This window comes from Asterias amurensis, chromosome 12 (genome assembly GCF_032118995.1).
Source record: "Asterias amurensis chromosome 12, ASM3211899v1".
In the NCBI taxonomy this organism is placed as follows: Eukaryota; Metazoa; Echinodermata; class Asteroidea; order Forcipulatida; family Asteriidae; genus Asterias; species Asterias amurensis.
The window spans coordinates 18,205,846-18,217,888 of record NC_092659.1 but is presented as its reverse complement, the minus strand read 5'-3'; the positions used below and the strand labels follow the sequence as shown (position 1 = coordinate 18,217,888).

Sequence of the window (12,043 nt, the reverse complement as noted above, 5' to 3'; positions counted from 1 at the left end):
CCAGTGCACGTTGCACTACAGAACCCCACGGCTGTTTTATGAAGTATAAATTCTCTAGACTAAGTATTTCCATTCAATCACCACAACACATCCCTTCTTCATTTTTGAAATCGTTTGCAGACTAGTCTCAGTACTGATCGTAAGATGTTATCATGTTAGTCCCGACTCCTATAAAAACTTGCACTTTAAAGGCACTGATCCGGACTTCTTTTGGTAACTGTCAAAGACCAGTATTCTCATTTGATGTATCCCAATAATTATGCATTGTGAATAATGTTACTCAATCGATCGAAGTTGAACTAGATAATGCAAAAACAAATACCTAATTGCTTTAATTTGTGTGCTTTCAGATCCCTGATAAAAGGCTTTAGGCCTGAAGTCTGTTATTATTTGGGGAAGATATGATCTCTTACTTCAGAGGGAGCCGTTTCTAATATTGTTTTGTATTATACTATCAACAGCTCCCCATTGCTCGTTACCAAGTGAGTTTTTATGCTGACAACAATCATTTTGAGTAACTACCAAAAGTGTCCAGGCCTTTAAACTTCGCTGGTATTAATAGGCTTGTGTAATGATCCCTAAACGATACGTCTTCGACTGTTGTTGTTTCGCTGGTATCTTGCACGGAGTTATTAAAATATTTGGACTACATTTTACCAGGAAATTGTTTGTAAACACATTTTATTTGCGTGATTTCTGAAATAACCCAAGTTTACATAAAATAAAAACAATATTGCTTGCTTACAGTAAAGCTATCATAAATGCAGTAATTTAATGAATAGGGTAGATGGCCTTAGCTTTCGATCCAACCCGGACCTTCTTCAGAGGCATAAAACAAGTACAAACAAATACATATCCATTTATAGAAAAAGAGAGGGGGAAAGGGATTAAGGAAAGGATCCAGAAAGAAGCGGGAAAATAACAGCCAATCCAAGTTTCTATTTCAGAGACAATATTGGTGGCTATGAACCAATAGGATTGAAGTGGCGAGGACAAGGGATGTTTAGAATGAAAGGATTGGGTACTGGACCATAAAAGCGGTAATTGTATTGTTCGACAACAATGCAGGGAGACATGAAAGGGTAGGATTGAGAGCAAGTTGCATCATGATGCAACTAACAATGGTCAATTAAGAATAGCAAGATCAAAGGTATGATGATGGACCTGTGGAAAAAGGGGGGGGGGGTATTTACATCAGATAGTTACAGTGATGAATTTATAAAAACAACTTTAAACTAGATTAATTTATACTACATGCAGTATATTCTTATAATACTAAATCCCATTGATGACGTCAGAGCCCATTATTAATGACAGACTAAAGATAGTTAATGTTCGAACCTCTGCCAATGAGGGCACATTCGATCTTAATGTCGCACTTTGTTATCTAATGTTTAGCCAATTGAAAAGAAAAGAACATTTTGAGAATTCTTTGTCAGCAGAACGGGTATGAAAAGAATGCTACTGGTTTGTGGAATTTTAAAAGGCAGCCCACCACCCTTGGGTCTCCGTTTTGCACGTAATCGGTTGATCGCTTAAAATGGTGCTGTTTAAAGCCATTGGACCCTTTCGGTAAACAGTATTGTCCAAGGCCCACACTTTGTGTATCAACAACTTCTACATAAAATAACAAACCTGTGAAAGTTAAAGCTCAATCGGTCATCGGAGTCGGGAGAAAATAACGGGAAAACCCACCCTTGTATCCACACGTTTCGCCGTGTCCGTAATTCTCGATATCGAGAATTGATATTGTTTTACTGTTTTCTCAAAAAGTAAAGCATTTCAAGGAATGATATTTAAAGAGAAGTCTTTCACCATTACCTTCTGTAAACCCTGTAAGTTTTTTTTTCTGTACCGAAACGGTCCAATGGCTTTAAACTGACAAGAATGCATCCCTTATTACTTGCTAATGTTTTCAAGAACGTCAAACCACAATTTTGATATAAAGTTAGGTTTTGTCAAGTAAAAAGTATTCTTTTTTCGTCAGCTTTTCAAGTTTTCAATGTGGCAATCTAGAAAAGCATCGATGATTTTTTTACTTAAATACTATTTTCTCGACTTCAGACGGAATTAGTATCTCTGTGAAGGTTTGTTTCGTTATGACTGATGAGTTTTCGCATTGTCTTGAGACTCTACTATAAAGCGATCACAAAAAAAACAAGTTCTATTCTACAATGCAAAGTTTACAATTGTACGTTATAAAATAACAGAATTGACGGTTGCAACTTAATAAACTGTTTTCTGTGTCCAGAAAGCCACGATCCAAACATCTCTTCATATTTCCCATATTTATTAAAGGGTCTGTATATGTTTGGGTGACTCTGTGAATTAATGTCAATAAAACCCAGTAAGAAGTACAACAGCTTTTAGATAATATAATGGCATTTTGAGAAACATTTCACTCAAAGTACTGCGGTTATGGAAAAGTATATCCCTTTTTATCCCCAACATTATATCATTTGAAATGAAAATTACAGAGACAATTTGCTTTATGGTATCTACAGCTATATAAGAGTTAAACAATGTTCGCGACCTTTTGTTTAAGAACTCGCTTCCAATTACCACATACAATTCCTTTAAGATTGAGTAAAATGATCCTCCACTTCGGAGGCTAATTTTTCAGCATGGTTCACACACCATCGAGTGAGATCCAAGACGCCATAAGACTCCGTGGAGTTTGTCCCTTTCTCGATGGATACCTTGTCATTGATGATTCCTCTTGACCGATCATTTAGGAACTTCCGCATTGCTATGAAATGGTAGTTGTCCTTATTGGAACACGGCTGTGCCTGTCGAGAAAGAAAACAAAATAAAAATGTGCGCTATACGTAGGAAGTATGGACCCGAGAAAAAGAACAAAAGAGGTCACAATCTTTTCTCTGCAGTTAAAGAAGACATCTTATGAGATCCAGTTCAAATTTGATCGCGAGCTAGACCAGCATGCACCTCATTCAACAGTTAGCGCTTGCGCAATGAGTATTGCGAAAAGGTCGATGGAGTGCATTGTACCAATTATTGTAGAATCGTCTTTGATTTTTTTCCGGAACCTACCTCCAAAATGATGCCAAGCAAATTGCGGTCGTCGGAGATTTTCTGAGACTTAAGATCTTTTTTGAGTTGCTTTTTAACGTTTCCTTTCCAAGAAGGTGTGTTCGTGCCAGGGCAATTGTCTGGAAATGGAAACGTTGGGTTCCGGTTTTCCTGAAAAGGGAGAAATTACAAGATTATGAGTCAAAACTATAAAGTATTACTATTATTCAAAGTTTATTAAAATACTGCATTACAGCGGCTAAAAGCCGAAATTTACAGTTTACAAAAACAGTCATTAAAAACAGTACTTATTCTGTTTACTAAAAAGAATCACTCTAAAATCAACGGGTCACAATTGACCCGGATCCCGTGTCCTAGGGAGCCTGACCAATTTTGAGTTAAGCGGACCGGAAAGTGATGAGTGGCCCAGTGTTTGGGTCCCATGGTTCATGACTCGTCTGGGGTCAGGCAGGCAAAGAAAATGGTTAATACACGGGATTTTAACTCGGATTCAGCTTCATTTTGATCCATTTCTGAGTAATCTTGACATGTTTTCCGGATATTAACACAAACAGGTGTAAAGAGTAAAGTGTTAAAATGTAAAGAGTGTTAAAAGTGTTAAATTGTAAAGAGTGTTAAAAGTGTTAAAATGTAAAGAGTGACACTATGTTGAGGAGTGTTTTTTCTGCCAAAGTAATCTGAATATAGGCAAAACAGCCAAAAACACCCAGCTCTATATCTGGATCCGGGTAAATTCTAGCACGGAAGAGTGTATAGAGTGATAATATAATAGGTTTCTTCTCCAAGATTCTGGTGGGGAAAGTCAGTCAAAGACATCCAGCTCTAACTATAGTTTATATCAAGCAACATACCTCACTCTGCAGTGACTTTTTCAAGAGTTTGTCAGCCTCTAAGCACGTCTTGTGACACTCCTTAAGAACCTCCGTCGAGCTTTGATCACCATTATTGGTCAAGAGTGCAGCTTCGACCTCTAGATAACCCTTACGGAGCTCTTGACTAAACCCACTGTTCCGTTCGGACAGCTCGACCCACCTAGTTAGGTCGACATCGGTACCAGCTTTTTCTCTGCTGTGATTTATCAGTGCGAGCATCTGAAACAAGAAAACAAAGCAAAATGTTCAATATCAAAAGAAGTTTGTTTTGATTATCTTTTTTTTCAGCACCGTTGCAATGTTTGGATTACTTCTTACCTCCAATGACTCAAAGCACTTGAAACAATTGTTGTTAGCATGAAAACTGTACTTGGTAGCGAGCAATAGAGAGCTTTATTGTAATACCAACAGTTCCCTCGGAAGTAATGTAGCTTTAGAGAGAGAGAGAGGTAATTTCTCACTCAAAAGAACTTTTAGGCATCTGAAAGCACGCACAATTGTGCAAGAGTGGGTTTTTTTGTCATTAGTCTTTCGCTTGAATAAAAATCTTGTAAATTCATGCATAATGTTGGGATAAACCAAGTGAGAATACTGGTCTTTAACAATTACCAAAGGTGTCCAGAGGTAGATTTCATAAAGAGTTAGGAGGACTAGTCCTAGGAGATAAAACAAAAGCGTGTGGCTAGTCCTAAGTTAGGACGAGTAAATCGTCCTAACTCGAGATAAGACTTATCTTAACTCTTTGTGAAATCCACCCCTGTGCATTTAAAGGTAGGCCTATTGCAGTAACTACGATTATTTATAATGAAAAAAAAAAATAAAATAAAAAAACAGAGTGTTTTAAACTCACCCCAAGAAACTCGCATGTATTATTCATTCTGATAACGAAGTCTTCGTTCTTCATCAGTATTCCGAAAAGTTCATCTGCTTTCTCAACCTCTTTACCACCACCTTGTCTAATTGCTGATACCAAATCTTGCACCCTCGTCCCCAAAACCTTCGCCTCTTTCATGGTGTCGAAGAAGACGTTGCATATCTCTTCGACTTTGTCGATGGACTGTCGAGCCAGTTTGACTGGATTGGGTTCGATGTCCAGAACGTCCCCACTGCTGTGTTTTGTCATGTTCACGATGGTACAGAAGTTCTTTATGAATGTATTTTCTGGACTGATCTTTGGCTGCAGCTGTTAACGTTTTGTGAGCACAAAAAAGACACAAGAAAAAGCAAGTGTTTATTTTACCTTAACTCTAAAGAACTGTGGACCTGACATCCAACTTGTAAACATAATTTTCGACATAAGATAGAAGTGAACGCAAAAACCCCATTACCTTTAGTATACACTCATAGATCTTTGGGTAGTGCGTCTCCATGTCGATAGGTAGCTTTAGCTTTTTCTTGAGTTCACCCTTTAATGTTTCTGGAGTCAGTTTCTCATCTTTTAGTATCAGAGGGAAGTAGTTCCCCTGCTCTTCTTCCATTTCTAGCTCCTCTTTCTATAACAATAAAACACACAAAAAAAGAAAACTATTTATTTTTTTAAAATAATCTGAATCCGGTGAAACGTGCTTCCTGATTATTTACACACCGGGAAAGGTGTTATATCCATTTCTGAATTAGTTTGACTTAATTTGGGCGGCTCGAAATGACAGAAACATACAAGTGGCACGAGCTCTTTGTCAGTGTTATTTGAAAATGAAATGTTGCAAATTATTTTTCTTTCTTTCCAAATACAGTATGAGGCTGTCATATTAAGCCAATGCCTGTATAAGACAGCCAAACAGACAAATTAGACAAGCAAAGTGACAAGACAAACAGGTAACAAGAAAACATTTGCACAAAACAGAGTTTTTGCCTTTATAATAGAATTTCTAACAAGACAAGAGCAAGATATAAATTAAATACCTTGAATAGTTCCATGATACGGTCAAGCAGAGGTCTAGTCTCCCGACAGCTAAGTACAGCCTTGTTCTTCATGTTCCTACTGACGTCTTCCAACGGACCTTCTTCTCGCCCATCTAAGAGTAGTCCATCCTCATCCTTAATGGCTACTTTATGGGATGATGAACATTGTCAAAATAAAAGCAACAATTTTCAACATCAGTAATGAACATAACTCTAGTTTTTTTGACGGTCGTTGTACACTAAACGTTATTACCTGTATTTTGTTGCCATTATCTAATCGGTCCAGCCGACGGCTAGGAAAAGTGAACGGCGGTACCACTATAAACCATTTTTACCATCACAAGGGAGCAGATATAGCAGACATGCAAAGAGCAAGGGCTTAATTCAAAGAGCAGCTTATGCGCATGAAACAGCTAAGCACAACACAATTATGCTTACCATGATAAGGGTACCAGTGAAGCTAGCCACATACAAATTTTGTGACTGGTATCATGCTAATTTCTGCTAGGCAGAAAGTGTCATGCCATATTGTTTTCTGCTTCAGCTCTGTGAATTGAGCCCATGTGGGAATTCAACTAACATCTGTGACTTGGTCACCTACCGCATGAGTCTGCTACACAATACTGCTCTCAGTCACGACACCCAACTAATATTTTGCCCCAAAAAGAGTCTGTAAAGCTTATGTTTTGTCAGGATCTTGTGACCCCTCGCGCAAGATGTGAGTTTTAGAGAGAAACAAATCAAAATATGTGAGAGTGACCCCTCGCGAAAGATGTGAGTTTGTGAGAAAAGAAATCAAAATGTGAGAATACTTCAGTTCGAAATATTTTATGGGCACATATTTTGGTACTGTTATCAAAATGTAGAATATGCAAAACTTGACATACAGAAATATAAATTATCTTTGATTTGTTTTTCTTGTAGCGTAATTACCTTTAAACCTTTCCATGAGTAACTGTACCTCCACGTTGAAAAGTGCCTCCCTTGACTCCCAGAAAAACGTTTCCTTTGACAGGATTCCCTTGATATTTTCTTTGATCTTTGTGCGATTCCTCAGCATGCAAGGTTCGATATTAGTTTCCTTGGATCTCAGGCCTCCTTCGAACGTCTGGGGCTTAGATTCACCGTGTAGGATATCAGATTGGGACTGTGAACAACACACCTCTATTTCTGCCAGCATCTAGCATTTGCAATAAGTTAAAAACCAAAACCCAACTTACAACATTTGTCTCGACTGAATTAAAGGCTGTTAGAATCTGTCAATTTCTTTAGCTTCATGCTTTTTGTTTTGAAGATAAGTTTATAACAGCAAACCTTTGGGAATACTTATTTGTCGGAACTTGAACACCCTGATATCAAAGTGCCTCGGCTATAGGCTTGCAATGCTGATTTTGTCTCTGCTCTGTACTTGTTTTCAAATAATTGTATACGTCGTCAACGAATGTTAATTCATCTGTGGCACTGCTTTTTAAATTAACCACCTTTAACTTACGGACGACCGCCAGATAGAATGGTAGAAATGTTACAAAGCTGAGTTACCATTGTGACAACTGGTTTTGCTTAAACAATGAACAGTATAGTTCATGCATGCAATCCAAACAATTTAAATGAACAGTTTAACAGACTCACCTGGATGAAGTTTGAACTCGAGGTGATTTTGATGAGGCCCTTCTCAACCAGCTTCATCAGCTCCAAAACGGCGACCAGGCTTCCACATCTGACTGCCTCGCGATATGACGTCACACACCTGTCTTCCAGTTGAATGTCATTTGCGTTGGCCTGAAGTTCATTGTGTGCGATTGTCAGAGCTATGTCTGCTAGTACTTCTCGAACCTTTTGTGGTTCCAGTCTCGACTCTCGTGTCAACTCCACATTCTCTCGAGCCCTTGTGAAATCCTCAGCTGCTTCTGCAGGTTTTGCTTGATTGCCAACAGTTTTCTCTTGACCCATTTTTAGGTATGACTTTGCAAGGTAGTACGGCACTTCGGCGTTTGTTTGGTCCACTGTGGCCAACATGTCGATGGCTTTATCGAACTCAAAGTTCTGGTAGAATAGAATTCCAAGCTTCAGATGATTTTTGTTATACTTATACTGCTTCTTCAGTGTTTTATATGCCATTCTTTTATAACTGGTTACCTGTGTCCTTATTTCCCATTTACCTGTGATATCGTTTTGATATTCAAAAGATTCATCAGTACATGTGTCCATAACTAACTGTGACATTTCCAACGCAGTGAATTTGGGCGTCGACTTTGTTTTGTTATAGTATAGGTATGAAGCAAAGCTGTTGTAAAGTTTAATCTTCTTCATTGGCATGAACTCCTGCGACAGTGGCATCATATTTATATAGCAATCTTCTGGGCTCTCATCAGATAGTCCGTCTAAGATTCTCACTTGTTGTGCCTTTTTCAGTAAAGCATAGAAATGTGAACCATCCAACTTTAGACATTTGTTTAGTTCTTCAAGTGCCTTTTTGGTCCATTTGACGGCTTCTTCCTGATGTCCCTTTTTCTTTTCTTTATCTGGTGTTTCGCGCTTGTTTTGCTTTTCTTGTTTTGCCTTGTCAATGCAGCATATGGCAAGTTGGTGATGGTTTTCGGTTCGATCGTGCTGATAAGCAATGGCGGTCTCCAGTATAGAAATAGACCGATCAAGATCTGTTTTCTTTAACATTCGGATAAGATTTCTGCAAACTTCTTGTAATTGTGGAGCTTCGTCATAAGCTTCGTTTAGCAGCTCACTTGCCTTATTTATGTCATCTGATCCGTCTCGCCGAGACAAGTTCAATCCAAGCATTGACTTAGCATAGTGGTAACCTTGGTGATCAGGTTTCCGGGCAATTAGTTTTTCCCAACATTCCTTCTCTTCGTCCATCATGTTTTTTAACAATGGGTCCAAACTTTCGTAACTGGAGGGGATTGGTCTTTCGAATCCCACCTTCTGCCCTGTCAGGAGTGCAACCCCAAAGAGAAAGTTTGGATTTGAAGGGAACGCTTGGTGGGCTGCCTTGAACAGTGCTAAGTTAGTGTCAAACATAACAGGACCGAGTCGCATGAGGGCCGCTGCTCTGATTGCACCAACGACCCGCAAATCTTTCTTCTCTAACTGTATGGCTTCTAGTTCTTCATGTAACTTAGGCAAAATCTTGTTGCTGGGTAAAATTTTGTGTTCAATCCATATGCGATTTAGGAGTTCGACGCTCTTGTAACCTTTGTATACATCTTTGTTTCTTAGAAGTTCAATTTCCCGGTTCGCTCCGTCAAGAGAAGCAAGTGCGTTGATGACACTCTGATCTTTGACCCATGACTGAAGACACGCCTTAAATAGAAGATTCTCGATCTTGAGGAATTGTGTTTCTTCCAAGTTGTTCTCTACTTTACGCAGTATTTTATCTTCGTATTTGTACACTCTTTTGTCTTTCTCGAGGTTCCAAGTGAAATGACATTCTCTGGTTTCCCAGGAGGAATCCATTTCCTTCGAAATTTAGTAAGTTTTCTGAGAAAAACATAAACACAAAATTAATCATATAGTTCATTGTGTTCACACCAATTAACTGTGTCCGAATCCGAACTTTTTAAGTTTTCCTGTTTGCTTACATCACCATCACATTCAGCCATGAGGACCCATCGATTAAACCGGAATTCGAAGTCGTAATATTTATTGTTTAACCTCATTAATTACCAGCAATCGATATTGGCCAATATGCTGGCCAATCAAAGAACTCCCCATCACAAATTAAAACAATATGAAAAATTGATTGTTTTGTTTGTAGACTCATGTAACATGTAAAAAAGAACAAACAAAACCACTTTGTCACGAGAGGGCACTGTTGAAATGCAATGACATGATTTGAAAGGTGTTAAGGTTAAATATTATTTTCTTGAGAGCATTGTCTGAATTTCAGTGCATATTATTGTCAGACTTCAAAACAAGGTATAACTGGGTACAGTTAAAAAGAAAGAAACATTACGAAACCTTTGCCCAAAACGGACCCATGGCTCGTCGAACCTTTCTATTTTCTAGCCCATCTTGCTGCCTTAAGCAGCAATAAATCTTATATCACAACAATTGTCAATATATGATGAAAAAGCGATCCACCCGAAACAAAGTAGCTTCGTTGGACTGAGAGATGCAGTTTTGTGTATAGGCTTGGTTGAATTTATAGTTGGTTGTTCACACATGATTTCTGCTGGTTGGGTATCCAGACTGGATCCTCACCTCTCCATAATTATAATATTTACAAAAGTTGAGCACCAGTCTAGTTTGTGCAACATGTCACGTAAAACAATACACGTAAAGGTAGGTGTAACACTAGAAACGGCTGGTGACGCGTGTACGCTGACCTTTGCCCAGTTTCGTTTTTGTTTTTCGATTATTAATCGGTAATTTGCATGAAAATGTATTTTTACTTTTGTTTTAAAAACATTTATTGACTCTGATTCGTCATCAGTAAATTACTTGAACAGTGAACCAGTTATGTATGTAATCATTTAACAGATTAATATAATCAGATAAAACTTATCACAAGATAAATTGATATATTTATTTATTTATTTTTATTTTAAATCTTTAGACATACACAATAGTTACAAGTTGTACAGAGGCTGTCAAGGTTAAAACAAAAGTATAAAACTGTCATCAAAAGATGTGTAAAACCAGACACCTGCCAACGATAAAAATATAATTATACAATATAAAAAGGTGATTGCACTGAAACATTTTAGAATCACACAATAGAAATCATTAAAACACAAGCAAAACCAGACTATTGAAAACAAAAAACTACACCCACAACATAACACCGCAGCGATAAGAGGAACGGACAACAATTGAAAATAAAAAAAAAACATAGAATGGACTAAAAACCCTCAGAAAAAAATAAAATAAAAAATAAAATTGGCACAGAGTGCACCCTCACAGATTCATGCCAACCAACTGGGCCCGAGGACAATGATAGCAGAGAGCCTCCCCAAACACCACCCAAAAAAGCACAAAGCACGTAGAGGTCTATCGATCCCCAACCAGCCGAGAGAAAGAAAGAAATTTTTGTTGATACTTTACGACAATCCCTTACACACTGACACACTATGTCCACATCCAATGGAGTTAGAATCGCAAAGGTCCCGTCAGATCAAACCTGCCAGACAGCAAACATACCCTTTGAGTTATTTTGCGTTCCTGCCGTAGACTTGTGGACGAGTCGTTAAATGCCCGTCGCGGTGATATCAATACGGCTCTCTCTTAACATCTCGCGAGACTGCTGCTCTTTGCGAGACTGTTGCTATGACAATTGCTATCATTTTAAGAGCAGTAATCGTGAGATATGCAGCAGACTCGCGCAGAGTAGCAGTCTCGCGAGATAGTTGCGAGATCAGACGCAACAGATACTTAACGACGCGTACACAAGTCTAATGGTGACGATGCGTAAGCTTCATTCCATGGCCAACAAGTCGAGTTTATGCTTATGGTTAAAGGCACCCAATTCTTTTGGTAATTACTCGAAATAATTGTTACGAAAAACGTACTTGTTAAACGAGCAATGGAGAGCTGTTGATAGTATAAAATATTGTGAGAAACAGCTCCCTCTGAAGTAACGTAGTTTTTTAGAAAGAGGTATTTCTCAAAATTATAAAAGACTTTATCAGCTGATGGAAGTCTTTTATTATGCATCTGTAAGCACACAAAGTAATGCATTAAAGCGGTTTTGTCTTTCAGTATCCCCTTGCAACTTCGATGACCAATATTGAGCCCAAATTTTCACAGATTTGTTATTTTATTTGTATATTGTTAAGATAAGAATACTGGTCTTTGAAAGTTACCAAACGTGTCCAGTGCCTTTATACCAAGTGGTGAGTTAATAGGCCTGGAAAATCGTTAACTTTACTATAAACACATCAGTCCTATTGCAGTTTACCTGTGTTCGGTTCAGATCCGGCGTCCTTAAGCGGAACACTTCTCGTCTTTGTTAGAAAATCCGAGCCTTGTGTCCCTGTTCCGGATTTTTAAAAACAGAACTACACAATGGACGTAGGAAATGCTTAACACACGCACCCACGCAATAACCATGACGAAATTGTGAAATGCACCGCAACAACAAACAAGTATTGCAATCCAAGGGGGAATCCCGGATTTAGAATCGATTTTGTAGACTACACTTCGTCGGCTATCTAGTATCGATACTCAGTGAGCGCTACTGAACACCATATTATCACCTTGAC

At 38.3% G+C, this 12,043-nt stretch overlaps 1 protein-coding gene across 1 annotated transcript; it reads right to left on the bottom strand.

Moving 5' to 3' along the window:
• Window positions 1–693: 693 nt before the first annotated feature.
• Window positions 694–11,881, bottom strand: LOC139945502 (uncharacterized). Its single transcript, XM_071942870.1, has 9 exons — window positions 11,740–11,881; window positions 7,455–9,320; window positions 6,759–7,005; window positions 5,826–5,971; window positions 5,252–5,416; window positions 4,774–5,106; window positions 3,903–4,142; window positions 3,052–3,201; window positions 694–2,789 (listed from the first exon to the last, which is right to left on the bottom strand). Exons 2-9 carry the CDS (start codon window positions 9,294–9,296, stop codon window positions 2,577–2,579), a joined length of 3,336 nt encoding a protein of 1,111 aa, XP_071798971.1. The 5' UTR covers window positions 9,297–9,320; window positions 11,740–11,881; the 3' UTR covers window positions 694–2,576.
• Window positions 11,882–12,043: the final 162 nt, after the last annotated feature.